Source organism: Macrobrachium rosenbergii, chromosome 52 (assembly GCF_040412425.1).
Source record: "Macrobrachium rosenbergii isolate ZJJX-2024 chromosome 52, ASM4041242v1, whole genome shotgun sequence".
In the NCBI taxonomy this organism is placed as follows: Eukaryota; Metazoa; Arthropoda; class Malacostraca; order Decapoda; family Palaemonidae; genus Macrobrachium; species Macrobrachium rosenbergii.
In genome coordinates, this window is record NC_089792.1 from 13,698,738 (window position 1) to 13,722,808 (window position 24,071).

Genomic DNA, 24,071 nt, shown 5'->3' on the forward strand with positions numbered 1-24,071 from the left:
TTGAGAGCGCTAAATCAGGTCAATCGAAAAAGATAAATGAAAGATTAACCCAAGGTGACCAGGTGAAACCTTCAAATCACGATAGTCTTACGTATATGAAGACGCATCTTATTTCTGATAGCTTCGACAGCGATGTTGAAGTCAGCTTGATGTGTACATGACATGAAAGAAGAAAAACTAACATGTTATGTTAATATCCTCAAGTGACAAGGCAATTGAAGATAAAAAAAAGAAATGGTACCAAGCCCAAACGACCCTTGAAAAACATGAATTGGAACTGGCCGCCGTTGTACTTGTACGTGGGTTTTCCTATTACATGATGTTTGCCTCTTCTCAGAAGACCAACGCCAATGTTTTGTTTGGTTGTTTCTCGCCGACATGGATCTTAGTGGATGTGTTTTATTTAATGATACCGTTCCACTTCCTTGTAGCTTCTTATGCTCTACTTCTTAACAAGTATCGCAGCGAAAAATCACAGTTCATGTCATAGCAGCAGGAAGAATAGCAAATACATAACAATCCCACAAGCAAACATCACTCCTCGTTCATCCTTTTCGTGGTACTTAACCCCGTGTTAGGCAGAGTTGCCAATTTCTTAATAAAACAATCGAATCATTTAACAGTTAACAATGTAAACAGTCTTATAGAACGAGCCAAATAAACATACCGCATGTATCCTGTAAGTTTAAGTTAAGCTTTGTTAATCATATCCGCAAAGATTTGAGAAACAGTAATCGGAAACAAATACCAAATCCTCCCCGTTATGTGCCACAACAAACCAAAAAGAAAGTTTCCACCAAGTCGATTTTCTGTAAACTTTTACGTCCATTCATGTAAACTTTCTCCTAAGTTCTTGGCAGAATGCGAATACAGAAAGCGACAATGCTAAATCTATTTGTTAAAAACCTAAATGATCATTATAGCGCCAAATTTCCAACAATGAAATTCATAGATTAGAATCCTTTGTGTCGAATGTGAATGATGAAATTAATAAAATGCGAAAATGAAAAGGTTACCGTTAAAGTATAAGGACAGTTAACTGACGAGAAGTAACTGGGATTAAAGTCTACTCAGACGACGTAGAGCATTAGACGCATTTTCAAAATTGCGTAACTTTTGCATCAAAGAGAAGAAGGATTCGGCATCGCCACAATCCTTCCACCCCAGTGCGGCAGTACAGCCTTCAGTCCCCACCCACATCGAACAAGGTACACGTGAAGCCTCCCCATCTTGGAGAACAACTGTAGGACGCATCTTTCGGCTTTCTCTGTGTTAGGAAGGCTGAAGGATATCTTGTGAAGTGATTACCGTCCAGTGCTGGAAGTGTGAAGCGTTTTGCGAGGGTGTGTATGAACGTTTTTTTTTTTTTTTATTTATGTGAAAGGGTTTTGCAATAAGGTGTAACTTTTTATCTTCTGTCCACGCAGATTTTCAGAGATGCGACACAGTAACAGTTTCCGTGTTTACGACGGTGTTGTGCACACTTTATATATATATATATATATATATATATATATATATATATATATATATATATATATATATATACTTGTAATAAGAGGCGGATATATATAATATATACATCATATTTGTCATCTGCAAACATCAACAATCCTCATTGCACACTCTATTCAAGATAAAGACCAGTGTATCATCTGAAACATCCAATAACTTCATTCACATCCCGTTTTCTGATTCCATAACTTGGATCCTTTGTCTGACTTCCTCTGTGACTTCTCGTGTCACGCCATCCATGAAAATGAAATCCCTCTTCCCCCTACACATCATTTAACTCAAGCCTCATAATCATCATAAAAAATGTTTAATATCTCTAAATAATTTAAAACCTTTACCCTCCACATGGCCTCTCTGTCGATCTGTCGTCAACTTTTTTCTAAGTTCCATGCACAGCTTTCTCCCTTTGCTTTCAAAATGTTCACACAGCTGTTTCATAACAAAGGCCTGATTCTCGCACCCTCTAGCTTGTCTACATCAACACTCCCTTCCCATGTCAGTCATCCTTTCATACGTAGGCTATTACTTTCCCGCTCATATTCCTACCATACACTTTTCCTGATATACAAAGTAATGATGTGCCTCTGTAATTCTTACAGTATCTACTAGCACGTGTATTTTCTACAAAATTATCGAGCTCTTTCCTTTGGAATCTTTCCTTCTTTGAGATGCACCCTACAAACTCAGGCCAGCCTCCCAGTCATACTGTACATCCACCGCCATGTTGCACCTTGTAATCACTGACTCATGGCATCTTTCCATCTCTTAATTAGGCTCCTTTTGTCTGTAACAGTCACTTCCAAAGACATTCTGAAACTTACACTAACCACTCCTACTCTTGCCCCATTCAGATCTGCCCAACTTCATTCCTACATTTTCAACAAACCTACAGATTACATTGACCTATTAAGACATTCACTTCAGACATCATCTCTTCATTTCCATTTTTAGTCTGAGACCCATTATGCATTAGCCTTTCTCTGCATTTACTTTCTTGTAAAGTAACTTCTTTTTCTCCTAGTTCTTCCTCTTATTCATAGTCTTATGTTCAATATTTGCCTTCTTTCTCCTTTTTTCTCACTTGGCAACACTTCTCGTCATCCTGTATGCTTGTAAAATCATAATATTTTCACCATATTATTAGGCAGCATATAATTTTTTTTTTACTCTTGCATCCCACAACTTTCTGTTTGCACTTTCTCACCCTCCGCCCCCAACCTCATGTAACACACAAACACACGCACGCACACACACATATATAAATATATGTATGTACACACTACACACACACACACATATATGTGTATGTGTGTGTGTGTGTGTGTGTGTGTGTGTGTGTGTGTGTGTGTGTGTGTCTGACTGTTTCATACTGGAAATTTATAGGTATCTTGAATCATACATTACCGTTATTTTCTCTGGGCGTGTCCATGTGTAGCCAGCATGATCATAGAAAACTGGTTTTATGGAGGTCCTTCGTTTTGTTTATGTGGCTGAGCTTATGTGGCACGGGAGAAGTAATGAATAAACTTATATTTTTTCAACAGAGAGAAAGGTTTGTGTCTTTATGTGGCCTGAATTGTTTTTCTGCTCAAGACAAAGATTTTATGAGCGCAGCTTTTCCACTAGGGAATGCAATGAACAGTTTTCGCAATCAATGGCAGTATGGTTCATAAGCGATCACCTGTCTACGTACACACGTGTGTATGCATACAGACACATGTATAGGCCAACAAATGCGAAATGTGGTTTTTGCAAGACAAAGAATTTTTTTTTTTTTAACAAGGGCTGCTTTAACTTCGGCCCGTAAATCATTCACATTGTGGGATGCTTCTTATTTATAAGCTCGCAAACAAACAAGTCTGTAAAATGAAAAATAAATGTTTTAGGGATGAGATATGAACGCCTGAAATTTAAATTAACTTTTGTAAATCATTTTTCTTTTACATTTTATCAGAAGTATGAATAGTATAACAGGTTCATCGCCACCGTGCATTGCGCTTTTAAGGAGACATGTACCTCGTATTTATTTTTTACTAGTAATTGTCGTTTTCCTGTTACTTGAATGACAGTGACAATAGAAAACAGATGTCCTTATTTAGAATAATAAATTTTCGTCACACCTACTGTTGTCTTGATAGCCAAATGAGTCTACTTTGATGTATTTAGGTCTTTTATGAATGCTATATTTGTACGTGTGATTTAGGGGATTAATTGCTGTCCTGGCTTCTTTAGTTACACAGCTGCCCGCCATAACAGGCGTTCTTTGAAAAGGAGAAACATGTGATTTACTGAAGTTGTCTAGACAGAGAGAGAGAGAGAGAGAGAGAGAGAGAGAGAGAGAGAGAGAGAGAGAGAGAGAGAATTATGAATTAGTTTTCGACGTATAAAGTATTGCACTGCTCGGCATTTTTTGAAAGACCTCATAGTTAAATATTGTCTGATTATTTCCGATTTTTAATGGAGATTACATTTTGAAGGTTAAAACCCGTCCTGTAAAGGGTTTAGTATATCCGTGGACTAAATCCGTTAAGACGATAGTATTTTTCAAAACGGTTGCAATCACTTCCGTAAAAAAAAAAAAACCACCAAATTATAATAAAAGGCACTAATGGGACGTGAATTCATCCTTATCTCAAGATATGTGCAATGCAATAAATTAACGTTGCAAAGGTCACTTTCAGTTTGATAATAAATTTATTTGTTTATATATCCTGGCACAAATGTCAATATTTATAGTCTATATGTACATTTAATTTACCAAGTATTGTAAATTTGCTAATTGCCAATATATCTCTATGGCGACTGTACTTCTGAAAAAATGCCTAGAAGGCCATTATTAATTTTTTCACGATTTTCCTTAGTCTATGATGACCAACTGAATCGAGTCGATACAAGATTTCATTTTTTTTCTTTTTTTTTCAAGTTTGGATATCATTCTCTTCCTGTAAGGAATGCCGGTAGAATTATGTCACCTGTATATCTTCCCTGGTGGAGCATTAAGTATTAGTCCTTGTACCGATTATTGTTTATCGGTGGAGGTTATATTTTCGCCAATCTAAAGCAAGTTAAATCGACAGAGGTTATGTTTTTGGCAAAGTTTGTTTGTTTATTAGGATTCACTGGAATATAATAAACAGATATGAATGAGTTTTTCTAAAATGTTCACTGGTCGAGCGAATTAGATTTTAGTTTAAATCCGCGTTTTTGCTCGGTTGGAAGATTTCATTATCGTCACAGGGCTCTAATGATAGAAAACAACGGATTTTGCATTTTGTGAAAGAAAACCTAAATGGAACAGAGTATTTGCATAACTATGCTAATCACGTCCCAGTATTGACGAGAGAAAACGGACATTACCACTAATCGGTAACTGTTAACAGCATTGACGAAAGTTTGCAATCCCTTTCAAGTTTTCATGTTTCATTCACTTCGCTCTTAACCCTTCTGATATACTCTTTTGTCTTTTTATTCCGTTTCTTTGAAATTCCTTCGCGAGAATCTTCGCTGAAAAAAACAGATCCTTTCGAGAATCGTTACCGAAGAAATATTTCCTCGCAGGTGTCTCTGAGCTAAGAAAAGTCGCCTGACCTTGAAAGAACGGCGTAGGCTGGATTAAACTGCTGTCTACCTGTTGTCCGATAAGCTGGGAGTTGCCGAGCCTGGAAACTGATGTGTTCAGTGTATACATTATTCCTTTATATACTAATAGTTTCTGGGTATATATATATATATATATATATATATATATATATATATATATATATATATATATATATATAATTATAAACTATACAAAGAGGTACAGTGAAAGAAGATACCCGTATTTATGAAACAAAGGAGAATAAAAGCATTACATTTCAGGTGACATCACCACCCTGTACGAACAATGTCAGCTTTGGTAGCACACAGGAGTATTAATTTTACAAGAACAACTTCTCAATGCCAAGCAACTTAGGGTTACAGAGTTCGTCAAGTTCTGGCCAAGCCTAGAGTGTTTAACTTTATTTATATATATATATATATATATATATATATATATATATATATATATATATATATATATATATATATATATATATATATATATATAAAAACTTTATTTTAAAAATTGTCTTTATATAGTTTCCACTCCCATCCCCTTGTGAAAAATTCATGTAGTTTGTCTTCTTCGTTAAAGCAGGTTCGAGTGTCTTATCTTCAGAACGAACTTGCTTCCATAAATCATACGCGACTGCATCTGAGTTTATACTGTGGGTGGTGCTGTTCGTATGATTAAAGGTAAAGCACGGTCTAGACCGTGGACTGAAGATAGCAGAATGTTGATTTTCATGTCTTACCGAACGTTGGTGTTCGATTATTCCTTGGTAAAGCTTTTTTTTTTTTTTTTCTCAGTGAAACACACATAATACTCATCACTTTCCTTTCAAGACATCCTGTATACGACAATATCCTTGGGCGTTTCCGTTTTCCTGTAAGAAGTTAATGACCGAAGATCCTCTTGTATTAAACCATTTGAAAGCAAAAGCATTGCCTCTCCTCAAAATTTCCTTCACCATCTTAATGCTCTCCACGTCTGGGATTTTATTTCATTGTTGCATGTTTCTTCTGGCCTCTCATTAGCGGGGCGAAAGAAAATCCGATTCGCTTGAAAAAAATACCTTTTTCGTGACGTGGTCGGGGTATTTGAGAGAAGATATTGCTCATGAATTATTTTGAATCCGTATCCTTACCGTCATGGGAAATAAATCCTCCTCAGGGTACGTAAAAATATAGGCTATTTGCCAGTCCGACCTTCGTTGAGATATCCGTAATAACTTAGGAAAAACTGGATGTAAGAAAGCTGGTTTTCTCTGTACCAAAAATTTGTAGTTTGTAATATCAGTAGTTATTAGTCTCCTGGAAAGGAGTCTTACTACCATTTTCCCATTCTGCTTTGAATTTAATTTTAGAGATAATAGGTTATTGAAAGAAAGTACTGACATTTCCCCAGAACGTATATCAAGAAGACAATTTGTCTTCCACTCATCCTGACCATGTTCTGTTAGAGTAAAAAATTTAGTCTTTTCATTTTTTTTTTTTTATATTATGTACCTTTTTCCTTCCACTCACTCTGGGCTATATATTTCACCCTTGGGTGTATTTCACTCTTGGGTATATTTCAGACTTCACAAATCGATTCTCATTCCCATTCCTTCTCATCCTCCGTCTAAAACTAGTTCTCATCATTCTTCCTTCTTGCTTGCACTGGGGTGTGGGAGGTGGTGGGGCGGGTTTTTCATGGCCAGTATCTCATCTGAGAGCCAATTAAATCCAGATTTTGTTGATTATTTCGAGATGCACATCATTATTTTCTGCCTGGCTATTAGTATTTCAGAATCTGTATTAAGAAATGTTCCTCGATTTTGCTTCATACCGAGAGTTAGTCGTGAGGGGGAAAATCGTATCTCGTGCTGGTTAAATGAACAAAGCATATTTTGTCTTCGTTCTTTTTACCGAGTCCTAGCCTCAAGCCTTCGATCAATTTTATGGCTTTCTTTCTGCTTTCAGAACAAATGCAAATTATGCTTCATGACGTCTTATATGCGTTCGTATCATTTTCATCCTACTGCTTTCATTATCAAGAAAGGTATGTCGACATTGAAGCAGAATTCAGTTTCTTTTACCTGGTAATTTCAGTCATGTCATCAGCAGAATAGTTGTAAAATCAAGCGAGTTTTAGTCGCTGTGAAACCCGAGTTAACCAGGGATCGGTCTGGACAATAGCTTTTGTTCCTTAGTCGCTATACGTAGTAGTTAGATAGACTCGTACACTAAAGGTATATTTTTAAACTATACTTTTGGTCTGTTATGAAATGCAACCTTCCTAGGCATTGAATCAGAGCTGATTAGTTCACAGTCATGTCTTTAACACATTGTGTTTAAATTGTGTTTTTAGTACTGCTTAACAATAATATCCTTGGCAAGACTTGAAGCTTTTTGGTGGAATGTCATCAAAATACTGTTAGGTCAACGGCAAATGACAAACTGTCCGGGCTAATTACCTATGCGTTACTTGGCTAAGTATCATTTTTTTTCAACCGATCTTATTATTCTCATTTAACAATTCGACATTAAAATACTTGTTAATAATGTATCTATTTTCGTAATCTGTGAAAAAAAGTGTCTAAGGATTATCACCTTTAAGCTTTCCAGAAACGTTGGGTAATCCCTCTTCGCAAGACTCAATGTAAGCCAGTGGGTAATATGATTTAATTATGCAATGGGGAAAAGTGCACACAACATCTAAGGTGATTTCAGTGACTTTTCTGCAACTTCAGTAAGTAGTTTTTTCAGGACGTGAACTCAATGGACTGCTTTAAAGAATGTGCATCTCTGGTATGCATTTGTTCGTCGACTTAAAATAAACTAGTCTCTCTCTCTCTCTCTCTCTCTCTCTCTCTCTCTCTCTCTCTCTCTCTCTCTCTCTCTCTCTCTCTCTCATGCACGTATTACAAAGACATCAAGGATACAAACGTAAGACTGTATTTGTGAGACTGCCGCTTTACTAGTTTCATTTTTTTTTTTTAAGTTTTAAATTCTTTCTAGTGTTCCTCGTTCTTTACAGTTAAAGCAAATATTCTCCTAAAATGCTATCGAAGTGCCCCTACTCACTCCGCACACGCACAGGCACAGAGAGAGAGAGAGAGAGAGAGAGAGAGAGAGAGAGAGAGAGAGAGAGAGAGAGAGAATGAGAATGCTTGTAAAGGCAGGCTGTTTTGCATGACAACAGGGGCTCACTGTGCAAGCTCTCCGATGCTTGGCTGGCGTCATTGACATTTACCTTGCTCGGGATAATCTAAGCATCGCCTCGAGGTACATTTTTTTTCATGAAGTCTCTTAAATAATTCGTATCCGAGGACTTCGTTGGAAACTGGTTTTGTATTACTTTTGTTTCATCTCTATAAATAGGCTGTTACTAATGCCTCGAAGCACTGTTCTCTTAAGTTTTCTTAATAAAAAAAACGGATAAACATGGAAAGAAGAATTCAGAATAAAATAGAGGTCTAATAATGGGTGTAATTTTAAATCTGCCGTTTGACGACTTGCATGACTTGTGAATCTCCACCGAAGCAAAGGAAAAAATAGACGGAGGAACAAATTTCAGGTATCTTATTAAATGTGAGAAGAAAACTAGTTTTTAGTTATTACTGGCGGTGCTCTTGGGAAGACAGAGACAATGTGAGGTGAACAGATTTAGACCTCTATGTCTTCATATCCTAAAAGTTCTGGAGTGACAATGAATTCCTTGAGTTCCAAACTGAATAAAAATAAAACGGGACCAATGTTAAGTAAGATTTTCAAAAGAAAAGAAATGTGTAATTCAGTTCTGCTTTCTGCACCCTTTTCATGCTGACAGCTAGAATATGAAGCAATATTATTTTCAACACAGAAACTATTTTTCCTCCAAAAAATATCAAGAATGAAAGTAAACATTCGAACCAAACAAAGTTCAATAACTGTGCAATAGAGGCTGGTTAATAGCAGAATGGATAGGAGAGGCATGGAAGTTACTATGAAAGGAACAGAGTTGTTTTCCATAGATTACTGAGGAGATAAAAAAAGTGCTGAGGTAGTTCTCGTAAACGGAAGCAGGTCAAGAATATCAGCTGTTTGGTCGTGTCAGCAAAGAGCTAAGATTAGGTATAAGTTGATCGGTTTCAGGTGACTGATTGATCTGCTGATTGACTGACTGATGTATATTAACCTGGAGTCACAACAAAGGTCAACGAAGTCGGAGATAAAAATCTGCAAAAGTAAAACACAGTGTAACTATTGGTCACAAAATATCTCATAAGATTCGAAAAGACCAACAAGCCTGCAAATACAGCCACTGATTAGATGCACAAACTCATATGACGTAAGCTGCTGAAAAATATTCGTACGGAATAATTATATTTTATGAAGAACACGAAAATACAGGGCGACTGGAACAAGTTTTTGCATGTATTACTTTTTAACTCTAGCTTAATCTAGGAAATAAATACCTTAGTTGGAATTAACGTCATTAATTAACTGATAGTATTGAGTCACGTAACAATGAACCAGGTGAAAGAGGAATGAGCGAATGCTTCTGAAATATTAAACTACTACAGACGAAAAACTCGAGATTGTGAGACTGCCTAAATACTGGTGTATTACGTAAACTAGTTTAGAGGACTCATCTTCACCGTCTTTGAATTGTGTTTTGCATAATTAATCGGAGTATCTGCTGTTTGTGCTGCCTGTGGAAGATGGGTCGTTTCACTTACTACATTTCGTTACCTCAACGCTGAGTGCTGACCAAATTTAGCCAGTGTTCTCAACCCCTAGGCCATGCCTTGACCTCTGTACTATCGCTTTTTGCAATTTTATCTTTGCGTTCCCTTGTATGAGGATCCACTCAGGTACCGTTTCTCTCTTTTTAAAATTTTATTTTTACTTGTTTTGACTTTTATTTAATTACTCGTTTAGTCGTAATTTTTCATAAATATTGATTATGTTCATCGTTACTGTAATTCATAATTTTTTCATAAAATCTGTTTATTGTTATCTGTTTTACTCAGTTCTATTGCTATTGTCTCCTCACTCTTTTTATTTTACATACAGGCTTCCTATTCTTTGTAAGCTTTGTATTCAGGTTCACTTCGTTCCTAAGTGATTTCATTTCCTTAGAATTTCGCCAATATCGCATGGAAAGAGAGAGAGAGAGAGAGAGAGAGAGAGAGAGAGAGAGAGAGAGAGAGAGAGAGAGACCCATTGTCTGAACGTGATATCATATTCTTAGATTTTTATTACTGTACATTGACATGGAACGTAAGTCAGTCAAATATTTGGTTGCTGATTGAATTTGATTCCAGTCATAGAAATTACTCATTTATTTGAGCTTGTTCATGCATACAGTGTATACTAAAAATTTAGGAACTTATTTTGAGTTACTGTAATGCCACTGAAACTTACACAGGACTAGTTAATTGCTTCATTGTGTTCTAAGTATCGCTGAAAAAAGCAATTCTCTTCTTCTTGCTAACAAATACTTAGCAAATTAGCATTCTTTGTAACTTCTCCGATTCCCGGAAAACAAAGGAATATATTTCCTGAATACCCACGAATATTAGCAGCTAACTTGATATCGAGTTATGGTTGGCGGTGAAAGGTATTTTCTCTGCGTAATTTACAATCATCTACTACCCATTTCAGGGACCGCGAGCCATCGTTTTTCTCAAATATCTTTCAAATTAATTATTTGATCGAAATGGTACTTTGACACAGTGTATAAGACACCTCCCGCTAATTTTTAGTAGTATAGGGCATTGTCAAATGGTGTTAGTTAAGGCGTTTACTCTTGACTTTTAAAGGCAAAGTCGCATGAGTCAGCAGGACTAATCTACGCAATCGAACGTCCACTCTCCCCCACAGACAGGAAAGGGGGACGGAGATGGGGAGGCCAGGAAAGTGGGTTGAGTGAGGGATGAGGAGGGGGAGGGAGAGAGAGGGACGGGATGGGGATGAAGGACGTTCGAATGCATAGTTTGGCGATGCTTGGCAACACCGTGTAAGTCAAGAGTAAACGGTCTAACTAAACCAATTTGACAATGCACTATATTACCAAAAATTAGCGGGAGGTGTCTTGTACACTGTGTCAAAGTACCATTTCGATCAAATAATTAGTTTGAAAGATATTTGAGCAAAACGATGACTTGCGGTCCCTCTGTGTAAATTATTTGCTGATGGGTGCAGTCTGGAATGACTCATGCCAGTAATAAAGCATCAAGAGAAGGTATGGTTTGTAATAATTAGGCGAACAACAATAGAAACAAAGTAAAATAGTCTTTGTAGGAAAAGAAATGTTTATCCTTTTGGCAATTTGGACAGCCAGGGTTCAAGATCTTTCAATATTTAGATCAAAGGAAAGAAAGTTTGTCGTAACAAGGGATGCAAAGTGAACGTGAAGCGCTGTCTCACAGTTTGCCTTAAGTGAGCAGAAAATTCATTTTATTATTTATATAGACTAGCGTGACATCAGAGAGCAGAGGAAGACGGGTGATGTTCAAGATGTGAAGGGCAAAATAATCTCGAAAAACAGTTTTTTTTTTTTATAACTCCTGAACAGGTCTAGGCTAAACAACTGATGGTTGAAATATTGTCACAAAATTAACAGCCTGAAAAACCATCTGTCATAAGAAAGTTAGCCTTTACTTTTTCCAGTTTGCTGTATAACAATATTGTAACTTAAAACCACGGAATAAATGAATATGAGTTGCTGACATTTGATAATATTTTTTATTTGATTTGTCAGTCATTTCTTAAGGGTAGTTTGCTTTCTAAGGAACTCCTGTGAGTTTCGTGCCAATGTAGTTTATATTTTAGTCAACTAGAAACAAATTTGCCGAATCCTTATCTGTCAATGAATCACAATAAAGGTTCCCTTTTTTGCCAGCCTGCGGCATTCTTCTTATTGCATACATCTACGGCCACGGTTAATTATACTTTTTAAACGTCACAGGTCAACGAAGATGGCCCCACAGGAGTCTTCTGTCAGTGGGCAGGCAGAAGCCCCCAAGAAGTTCCAGTTGAAAGTAAATGGCATCAAGTATACAGGTAAGAATAAGCTTTGTAAAGAAATGTTTTCCGTGTTGCAGACATCACAAGGAACTTTTAATAGGTAATGTTTAATGTTTCTGTACAAAAGTTTTGTTTCACCAAACCAAAACATGCTGCGATGTTGTTACATTGTTAGTTTAAAGTTTCAAATGATCAATTTTACTCCCAGTCGGTACTATAGTGCTTGTTTGTCAAACTTCTTCACGGAAATATGTCCCTTTATTTGTGCATAAATTCTGTCTGGAATATACCAGAATTCGTCATAAAATTTTCTCAAACCAGATGCAAAACAGTAAAGTATGGGAAAGTACCTTTAAATGAGTTATCATACATCAGTCAACAGGCCCATCTGAGGCTCTTTTATTAGGACATTTCCTCACTGTGGATATTGACGTCTAACTTCTTCCTGACAATAAATATCTTTCATCTCTTGGGCTTCTACCTTTCAGAACAGTTTGCCTCATATTTATTAGTTAAGATCCAGTGACATAATTCTTGCAGACTTCGAAGCGTTACACTGACTAAAGCAACTTGGACAAACGAGTAAAATTTTAGCTTATTCTATGGAAGAAAATAAAGGAAAGCTAATGGATAACAGTCCAATTTAACTCCTTACTACGCGGAGAAATAACCAAGTGCTACGGAAACATGCAAGAGGGTACTGAAATAAGATTATAGGAGTGAAGATGGCTGGACATATCAGAATAGTCGTGTATCAAGGTGCCACCTTTCGAGATGTTGATCCCTGGTTTGAAGCATTTCTTATTTCAGAGAGTGACTGACACTAGTACTACTTCTGTAAGAAATCTCTTACCTTTAAGTCATTAAAATCCCCCGTAGACGGCAGGATTGTATTTTGAAAATCCACTGGGGCCTTTCTTCATATAAAGTTTATCGTTGTCTTGTCAGTTGGTCCAGAAGTCTTGCCGTGGACTACATTAGTCGATTACCTGCGTGAGCACCTGAAGCTTCCTGGGACGAAGGTTCTGTGCCGTGAAGGGAGGCTGCGGCGTCTGCACAGTCGTAGCGACTGTCTCGGATGCAGAGAATGAAGGGGAAGTGAAAACGTTCAGTGTTCAGGCTGTAAGTAGATGAAATAATACACGTCTTTTTAATGACAGCTATTTCTGTAAAGTATCCATATATGAATGTCTAACGTCTGACGTTTATGCTGCCCTAAAATGGAAAACTGCAACATCTGCAAAATTTTCGAAATCGAGATATGCCACCTATTGGACTCGTGAAACACAAAATACATAAGTTACTGCAGTTTCAGAATGATTCTGCAGTGCTTTCCAAGAATATTTAGTGGGTCCCATTTGCAGTATCTGCAAAATCAGTAGTAGGGGAGTATCTACCATTTTTCTCAGTTTTGTATTTTTGCAGATACTGCAGTCTTCCATTTTAGGGCAGTATGGACTGAAATATAAAGAACTTTATTTCTCAAATTTGTCAGCTAGTGAATATAACTTAACCAGGATCATTTGACAGCTATCCATGAAATGTAAATGGTGTTTGCATAGACGTTAAAAGTTAAAATCAGAAATTCAATAATAATAGCCGAATAGACATTTGGAAATTTATGATGAAAAGCAGCATATATAGAGAATATTTCACAAACTTTATCACCCAGAGTTTCACTGCAACTAAATTACCTTGACTTAAATCGTGTAAAAGTATAAATATCCCATACTCTTATAACTATTTTGTCACACAGTGCCAGGTATTGGTGTACGCATGTGCAAGCTGGAGTATCGAGACAATTGAGCACCTGGGAAATCGCTATAAGGGCTATCACTCGTTACAGAAAGCTCTTGCGGGTTTTTATGGAACTCAATGTGGTTACTGTTCTCCTGGTATGATCATGACGATGTATGGGTAAGTTACGTTCACCTTGTGCAATTAATTTGCTTCAAAATCCATGTGAAATGTATCATTCTTTTGATGTTACTGCTGTCTATGCTCATTGGAAAATAGGAATTGTAGTCATTGTTACAACAGCCACTTCTTGACGCCTTTGGTGTGTTGATTATTTCCTTTGTAATTTGCCTACCCATCTATTGCACCTGTCTGTCATGGTTAGGGTTAAGTCACTGACTGATGCGAGAGTCATTGAGGCTTTGTTGCTACTTGTGAATAAACCTAAGCATGCTATAGGCCTACATTTGATAAGGAAATGCTGTTGGTTAATTAAAAAATTAGTAATTACTCATAGGAGCATGATTCTTGAAAGGGAGAAACAAATCACGGTTATGTATGTTACGTATATCTAATAATAAATCTCTACGGACTTTCAGGGATCTGAAATCTCAGTTGAAAGGGATTTGTTTCCCACTCACTGTAAATAACCTACTCAGTTTTTATTTTTTTCTCCAGTGAATGGACAAAGCTTTCATGACTAAATTATCTAGCGATAGACAATTATGAACAAACATTACTACAGGGACAGAGCAACCTTGGAATAGATTTAACTTTGATCAAGATATCATTTATTACCAAATTTTGTTTTTCAGGCAGTTAAAATCTTCCAAGAGCCTAACTACAACTCAGGTTGAGAAATCTTTAGATGCAAATATTTGCCGATGCACTGGCTATCGACCAATACTGGATGCATTTAAATCCTTCACTGTTGACGCAGATCCTTGCTTGAAAGAGAGGCTAGCTGACATTGAGGTTAGTATAAAGAACAATTTAGTCATCAAGGATTTTGGTTGCAAAAGACTGTCACTGCTTTTTATTTCAGTACCAATAATGGTGATCTTTATAAGTGCATTCCAAAATTATTTCATAAATGGGTAGGGAATTGAATGTAGCTTCAATGTTTACCTTGTATAAGCAAGTTTTTTAGTTTCATTCACTAAGAAATTGAATTAACATTAGAGTTTAGATGTAATCACTCTGAAATACTTTTACGGGTGTGACTTTACATTTTTTTAAATTTTTCATATTTTAATAGAAATGAGAACATAGCTCTTTATACTATAAACAGAATGAAAAACCAAGAGGGAAAAAATTCCCATAAAACAAGCAGGCTTGTTTCTCAGAACATTAAAATTGCCTGTTTAAATATTAAACGAATGATCAAGAAATACCTTGCAATTGCAATTTCCAAGAGCATCAGAATTTACGCCTGAAGCCTCTGCAAGCTGCAGTGTGTATTTCTTTATTTGTCTGCAGACCATTTTGTTCTTCAAGTGCCAAGCAGCATTAAGTGTATCATTGATGACACGATTATTTCCAGGTAATAATATTACTGTTAGACAAAACTGAGTATTATTCCACTGAAGCCAACACATTCATTATTCCAGTTTTGTTTCTTCTTAATCAGGATTCTTATAAGGCTACCTGTCCGAAAACTGGAAGTGCTTGCAGTGGATCGTGTGAACGAGAGAAAACTGAGGAAAATGAAAAACCAATTTCAAGCCTTGAAGAGGATCTGAAGTGGATAGTTGATGGTGTTCAGTGGTTCCGTCCAGTGACGCTAATGGTAAGGATTTTTTTCAGGTTTAGCACCAATCTATTAAACCAAAACCCCAATTTTTGTATCAAAACGATTGTCTGACACTTTTCAGATTTACAGGAGGTTTTAATCTATCACCTAACTCCTGTTCAAAATGCTGTTGTTTAAAGAAACTGCATTTATACAACTGACTTCCTCTTGGTGTACGTTATCCCTGAAAAATTTATATTGATTTTCTGAAATGCATTTTCTAAATTTCAGGGTATTAGTAATATTCTGAAGTCCCTGAGTTCTGCCGAAAAAGTACGCATCGTTGTGGGAAACACCGGCCAAGGTACGTGGTGGAGCAATTCAGTGATTATGTGGTTACTAACTTTATATGTAAATCTACAATCCACAACTTCGGTCTACATGCATACTCCTCCTGTCCTTTGTTCTATGCCACCCACCATCCTTATATATATATATATATATATATATATATATATATATATATATATATATATATATATATATATATATATATATAAGTATATATATATATATATATATATACACTAGTATATATATATATATATATATATATATATATATATATATATATATATATATATATATATATAGTATATGTGTGTGTGTATGTATATATATATATATATATATATATATATATATATATATATATATATATATATATATATATATATATATATATCTTCTTTTTCTTTTAACGTGCTTTTATATTCCCATTTTTGTATTTACCCGATAAGGACTTTTGATTTGGCTTTGGGGTAGACCTAGGTAGCATAATAATAATAATAATAATAATAATCTTTTTCATTGCTTTACATACCACTTGTAGAACATCAGGACTTGTTGTATTCATATGGGAAGACTTCTTATATATAACAATTTTGATTTCTCCTAACGTAAGAGTTTATTCCACTTCATTACGTTCAAGTCAATGCAATTTTGATATGAGATTTGTGAAAATGTTTCTCGATTCCCTGGTGTTCCTAATCATGGATTACCCGCAGGTGTCTATAAAGAAGATGGCCCATATTCAGCTTACATCAGCACCTGTGGTGTGAAGGAATTGTATGCTGTGAATCTTCAGTCTCCACTGATATTGGGGGCTAATGTCAGTCTGACAAGATGCACCGAAGTGTTTGAGCACATGGCTAATAACTTCAGTGGTTACAGACACCTCCAACAAATAAAAGATCATTGGTTGGGAGTAGCCAATGTGTCTGTCAGAAATGTAAGCAGATGCAGTGCAGAGTATTTTGGTATTACTCTGTTCTGTTCACTCTGTAATGATATTTTGATTTTCATGAGACAAAGGTTTTTTGTGTGAACAGATATGATTGACATCTTGGGAGGCCAAGGTTACAGCTGGGCTAATAATAATAATAATAATAATAATAATAATAATAATAATAATAATAATAATAATAAATATAATAATAATAATAATAATACAGTGGGCAGCTGGACTCATCCATCTAAGTCGAATAATAAAAATGGTCACGGGTTTATTGTAACATTCACCAGTGCATCTCACATTAAATTTTCACAAACTTTTTAGAATACATAATGTCCGTTGTATATATCTAAATTCATATCAGCCACTGAAAGGCAAATTCTGAGCAGAACACATCACAGATCTATATAACTGGAAATAATTTCCGGAAATGTATGTTATGTGTTTGTCTAAGTGGTGCAATCACTCACTCGGTTGATATCTAGATCCTCACTGGGACCAATTTTGTTTTTGCTCACACTAGAATGTTAAAAATAAGTCTTTTTCGGACTCGACAATCTTGTCAGTGTCCAATTGCATTATTGTATCATGAGTGTCTCCTTTTTTTTATCACCAAGCTATGGCATATTGTTTGCACCTTGATGTTAATGTGAAAAATAAAAATTAAAATGTTCGTTTTTTGACGGCCACTAAAATCCATCCTTTACAGATTGGCTCCTGGGCGGGAAATCTCATGATGAAGCATCAGCATCGGGAGTTTCCATCTGACATATTCTTGACTTTGCTGGCAGCTGATGCTACTCTCATGATCCAGAACCAAAATTCGCTCGCACCTGTCAGTGTTTCTATGGAAAGATTCTTGCAAATCGATATGTCGAGAAGCATTATCGTGTCTATGACATTGCCACCCATGCCTGATCAGACAAAGGTAAGTCTCTTTTAACATGTTACTCTATCATCTAGAGATTAGTCTTTAAAGGATGACACATATTTTATCAATAGTTGACATACTTTATGAATGCATTAAGGATTGTTAGTGTTCTTGTTATTTTATTATCGTTATTAAATATAGCAATACTAGTGGTAATATCAGGATAGTTATTGGTACGTGGTCTTGACAGACTTGAAAACGAAGTCTGTTTTTCATAAGGATGCATAGTTCTGCTTCAAGACTCATCATTAACGAACTTGTTTCTGCCTTTTATATGAATATCCATCTGGTTATTATTCTTGAGAGGCGATTTTCCGTATTTGCTTGTTTTGATGATGACCTTAACACGAAGAGGTGCTGTTTTATCTCTCAGGCAGACAGATAAAAGAGAGTTGGTGCGTGGATGTGCATAGTATCAAGGGGTTTCTCTAGGAATACCAAGGGAATGTAGGCTCTCGGTACATCCTTAAGATATCAGAAAGTTATTCACCTTGGGCATTATGAGAACCACTTCTGTTCCTTGCAGGAAGGCTTAAACAAAATGTTCATCATGCTGTCACAGAAACGCTTGAGAGGTTGTCTTCTTACTTTCTTCTTTAAAAAAAAAAAAATCCTGCAGGTAGCTTACTAGTTTACAAGTAAATCATACCTTTTATGATTTTCAGTTCTGCACTTTCAAGATAACTCCTCGAGCAGTCAATGCCCATGCCTATGTGAATGCTTGCTTCAAAATGGAATTAGATGAAGCAGATGGGTACAGAGTATCAACAGCACCAACGATTATATTTGGAGGAATTAATCCAACCTTTGTATGTATCCCAGAACTTGGGAAAATGTTTGTTTAAAGCACTAACTTATGAAAAAAAATAATGTATGGCACAATACATTTACTATATTCACCTTCCAAACTGATTTACGCAACCTTTGGATCAGATAAATTGGTAATGATATAAAAATAACATCATAATCGACATTTGATCTTATCTGCCACATTTATAACCTAAGGATATCATTTCTTATCTACTTATACAAATATTTCTTACATACAGATGCATGCAAAGAAGACTGAAAATTACCTGTTAAACAGAAGACTCGTAGAGGTAGCAACTGTAGTGGAATCGGCAGTTATACTTGGAAACGAAGTGAAACCTGACAATAAGCAACAGGATGCATCACCGGAATACAGAATATCACTAGCGAGATGTCTATTGTACAAGGTTTGTATCATATTAATTTTGGGAGCGTAAAACTTTTCTGATAAATTCTAATTGAAATAAAAAATTGGTTTTCTGTTACTTTCAGTAATTGAGGTAACGTTGCACTAGACTTATTTATGGGAATTTTACAGAGTATAATTCGTATAAAAACTCATTCTCATTGACATGAAAGCACATTATGATTGATTTCTGATAAAGGTCCTGTATGTAATAATATATGGACATGTCTTTTGGCTGTGGATGTAAATCTTGAGCGTATCTGAAGGCTATTTACATACCAAAATTATTTGAAAGTGAGATAACCAATATACACACAGTCCAAGTGATCAGTGGAACACAATACTTATAAATATTTAAGCTTATTTTATGCTTACAGCAAAATATATAAGCACAGATATAACGCTATATTTTATGAAAAATAACGTTAGTCTAAAGTTCACACTATTTCATCGGTGTTCATCAACAACTTGGTCTGATTCTCTTATCTAGGCAATCGTTCATTTTCTCGGGACAAAAGTGAGCAGAGACATCATGAGCGCCGGCACAATCATTGAGCGACCTTTGTCAACAGGAAAACAAGATTTTGACATGAATGAAGAGACATGGCCCGTCGGAAAAGGCATCCCGAAAATTGAATCAGCTACTCAGATTTCAGGTACGATAACTGAAGTAAATGGCATTCATATCCAAGATTAAGATTTATGGCATATTCTGAGCTTGTCAATGCATTGGTAGACTTGATCATGCCCCATGTGGTACCATTCACTTAATCATTTTATCTGGTGCATTCGAATATTTGATCAACTATGTTCTTCAGGTGAAGCTCTATATATGGATGACATTCCTTACTTGCCAAATGAACTGCATGGGGCGTTCGTTCAGACGACAGTTGCTAATGCCAAAATCAAATCCATTGATACAGCAGACGCTTTGGTAAGTAACATGTTGCTGTATTTTGAATAAAAAAATATTAGATGTTTTATTTTTTACATTACTGTAGACAAAAGAGTTTATTTTAAGGCAACAGAATTTCTTGCATCCTTTTAAAAATTTCTTCGTTCATGTAACTTGTTTGTAATATATTTTGAAATTTTTCATGGTCACTAGCCTTTCAGATGACTCACAAGTGTAATATATGTCAGGTGGGATATAAGGTCATATTCCACACAGCTCTGCACATGTATAACTTATTTATAAAAATTTCATGAGGGTTCAACCTTTAGATTCTACTTTTATAACAAAAAACTACGTGTGAAATTCCAAAACCGGCATCCGGTACAGATTAAAAAATATGACTACAAATCAATGAAGCAAAGATCTGCTTCGAGATTCCAATATATTCATCACAGGAAAACAACACTGTGCATTTCTGAGACCTCTGTCATGACCTTCAACTAAGTCCCCAAGCAGGTAAATGTTTAAGGAGATATAATTTGCTGTTTGTACGGAAAGTATAATAAAAAGGCATTGTTGACAAATCAGGCTTTCTATGTAATAAGAGAAATCTCTTGTAACCTATTGAGGAGGTTTTGATAATGGTGGTTTAAAAAGGATAAAAATGAATATGTATCTGTGACTATATAAAAAGAAGTAATTATGAATTCACTGGAAGTCACTGAATAGCATGCCATTGTTATTAAAAGTCACAAACTAAAAGAATCGTTCGTAGGAGGTTCATATTCTTGCTATCTGATTCAATGAAAATGAACGAGACACTGCTGACTGATAGTCAACACTTTTCCTCTGAAAAATCTGTCTTGATACCAGTGGGAACTAAGTTTCACCCGTGTCCCCACTCTGAATGGACACTGCTTTTCAAAAACCACTTTCTTTTCACAAAATGCCCCAGTGCCAGAATGAAACATCACTTTCTTAAGGTGCTTTTTTTTATGACATTTAAAAATGGGACCTTGAGAAAGATTGCCCAACTGTTATCATAAACGGAATCTCTTCCTGGTTTGTTCTTTACTTTTCAATAGAAAAGGGGGTCGTCGTAACCAGTTCAAGTCTTTTAGCTGCTTAAATTACATTGTGGAACAATTAACAAGTATTCTTAAGTTTCTTAAAACCCATCAGTTTCCTCATGAACTTCAGCGCAACACAGGAAGTAATTCATAACAGAAATTGTTTGGTTTATCTTTTCAGTTAGATTCTATTTCCGTTCCGGAAACGTTAAATCAAATAAATGATTCTTCGAACATTACATAGTGGTTCGACTTCCATACGTTGACATAATTTAGAACGACACAAAATGAGTAAACTGCCTTTTGTGGCCACCAATTGTTATTCGGGAATATCAGAAGTAGCCAGTGAACATGAAAATATTACAAGTGTTAGATGTGCCAATAGATAAACACTTTAAAATAAAGAAATTGAACGTGACTTCTGCAGTGGATGCTGGATTAAGGTAGTTAACACATTAAATTGATATCTCTGATAGCCAAAATTACTGTTGGCCTGGAAACCTAAGCCTCTTCAAAGGGGGTCAGAGATCTTTTCTTGTGGAGCTCACAAAAGTTGCAGAGTCAATACTTCCGGCTCCCCCGTAGAGGTTTAGTGCCAGTAGCGCACTTCACGTGGTGCACTGTGGGCATTACTCATGGTTCTTTGCAACGTCCCTTTGGCCCCTAGCTGCAACCATTTTTATTTCTTTTACTGTACCTCCGTTCATATTCTCTTTCTTCCATCTTACTTTCCACCCTCTCTCAACACTTCTTTCATAGTACAACTGAGAGGTTCTCCCCCTGTTACACCTCTAAAACCTCCTTTACTCTCAATTTCCTTCACTCTCAATTTCCTTTTCTTCAATGAATGACCTCATAGGTCCCAGTGCTTGGCATTTGGTTTAAATTTTAATCTCCCACCGTTCATTTGACTAAAGCTTCATATTCTTGTTCATGTGGGTCTAATTTGTTTAATTCGGTGGTAGTATCTTGAATCTAGAGGTTGGCAACTTAGGTCAAATCTAATCTTAGCAGCGTCAATAAATTAGCAATAAAGCTGTGAAAGAAATTACGTAATCTAAAGTATGTCAAAATTATGACTTAGATTAATAACATAAAATGAAAGTAAAATTCTGAATACCTGTATATCCCTTGTTAGTAAACATGCGGTTTTATGCAGTTCCTGTGTATCATAAAATTGCTTTTACGCAACATCCCGCATAGGGCAGTTCAGTTGGTTGTTGCCAGTCTGCACTTGGTATTTTCAATTATAACTTTCCTTCTCTCAAACGTGAAAACAAATTCGTCTCTCATATTGCGCTATCCATCACAAATTTTCATGTCAGCATTACGAATAAAAAAAAACAATAAACTATATCAGCACTAAAATTCTCACAAAATTCAAAACAAATTGAATACTTATACGCTTCTAGATCATAACTGACAGACAGATTAAGTGGGACAGATTATTCAAATGTCATTTTACAGTTATATGAGAGTTCCCCCCACTACTAAGTCTCTGTTTTGGTTATAGGTTATATAAATTTTTACTCACTGAATCCAACAACAGGCTGTTCCAGGCGTGAAGATATTCATAGCAGCTGCCGACATTCCAGGAGAAAACAGTTTCGTCAAAAATTCAGGCCCTTATCCAGATCCTGTAAGTAAGATGGATGACCAAAAATATTTGATTCAAACAGATTTAGAAAGATTTTGACTTAAAAAAAAAATAGAAAAACTACGTGAAATGTGAGGGAACATGAGGCTATGTACAACGTAAAAACTGAATCTGGTTTATACTAAGCTGTGTACCGATGCATATGAATTGCTTAGCCTATCTTTGTTATTTCCAGGTTTTTGTTGGCGATCGGGTGAGATATGCCGGACAACCAATAGGCCTTGTAGTTGCTGATTCGCGCGTCACGGCAATCAAAGCTGCAAAGCTAGTGAGAGTTCAGTACGAAGATATACAGAAACCTGTTCTTACAATCGAAGAAGCCTTGAAACAGGGCCGGAGTGAATTATGCGAGAACTTGGACACTGGCAAGAGAGAACCGTTGGTTTTCGGAGACATTGAAGGTAAGTACTTTTTATTTTTCATTTTCACAACATAACTGAGAAAGTAATTTTTTGTCAAGAACTTCTTTTCTTGAGAGTACTCTCTTAATTTAAAAAGGCATTTGTCTGACTAATTTGGTACTCTATTACTTTCTGCAGTCAATACAGGTGGTTTTAAGCTCTTCGTTGGGTAGTCGGTAGAGCTGTGGCCTAGCACTCGCTAGGCCCGAGTTCGACTCTCCGGCCGGCTAATGAAGAGTTAGAGGAATTTATTTCTGGTGATAGAAATTCATTTCTCGCTATAATGTGGTTCGGATTCCACAATAAGCTGTAGGTCCCGTTGCTGAGTAACCAATTGGTTCTTAGCCACGTTAAATAAGTCTAATCCGGGCCAGCTCTAGGAGAGCTGTTAATCAGCTCAGTGGTCTGGTAAAACTAAGGTATACTTACAGGTGGTTTTAAGGATTCCAAGCACAAGCTGATAGGTGAACTCCACCAAGGAACACAATTCCATCTAACTTTAGAACCATATGGAAGCAGAGTTGTTCCCATTGAGGATGGTTATGATGTTTTCTGTACAACACAGTGGCCTACCGAGACACAGGCTGTAGTCTCAAGCGTGTTGAATGTACCTGCTCACAGGTGATCACAGTGAATGATTTTTATGATGATTGTTATTTTCAAATGGAAATATTCCAAAATCTAGGTTTCAATTCCATGCATGCTAAACATAGAGGCAAAAATGGTCTGGCTTTACTCTGGGATATCAATTCAAAAGAATAAATACACACTTTGAGCCTTTGCTCATATTCATAAACCAATACTGATGATGTATGTTGAGTAAGTTAGCACTTGTATTATAGTGTAAACGTGGAGTTGAGGCGTATTGGAGGAGGATATGGGGGCAAAATCAGTCGCCAGAATGTGACTGCAGCAGCAGCTGCAGTAGCTGCGCAAAAGCTTGTCCAGCCTGTGCGCGTTGTCCTTGATCTCAACACTGCCATGACCATGACCGGGTGGAGAGAGCCTTGCCTCTCAAAATATGAGGTAAGTCGTGTTTAAC

The 24,071-nt window shown here is 36.2% G+C and overlaps 1 protein-coding gene across 1 annotated transcript in view; it reads left to right on the top strand.

Moving 5' to 3' along the window:
• Positions 1-1,203: 1,203 nt before the first annotated feature.
• LOC136833703 (uncharacterized) overlaps positions 1,204-24,071 on the top strand; it is a 30,910-nt gene continuing 8,042 nt past the window's right edge. Inside the window, 18 exon segments of the mRNA XM_067095894.1 lie at positions 1,204-1,343; positions 12,038-12,132; positions 13,045-13,133; positions 13,135-13,218; positions 13,853-14,013; positions 14,649-14,808; positions 15,464-15,622; positions 15,857-15,929; positions 16,633-16,856; positions 17,569-17,787; positions 18,456-18,599; positions 18,840-19,007; positions 19,497-19,662; positions 19,825-19,940; positions 22,521-22,610; positions 22,804-23,029; positions 23,461-23,650; positions 23,872-24,055. Of these exon segments, the coding sequence (XP_066951995.1) occupies positions 12,048-12,132; positions 13,045-13,133; positions 13,135-13,218; positions 13,853-14,013; positions 14,649-14,808; positions 15,464-15,622; positions 15,857-15,929; positions 16,633-16,856; positions 17,569-17,787; positions 18,456-18,599; positions 18,840-19,007; positions 19,497-19,662; positions 19,825-19,940; positions 22,521-22,610; positions 22,804-23,029; positions 23,461-23,650; positions 23,872-24,055 (2,538 nt within the window). The 5' untranslated portion in view covers positions 1,204-1,343; positions 12,038-12,047.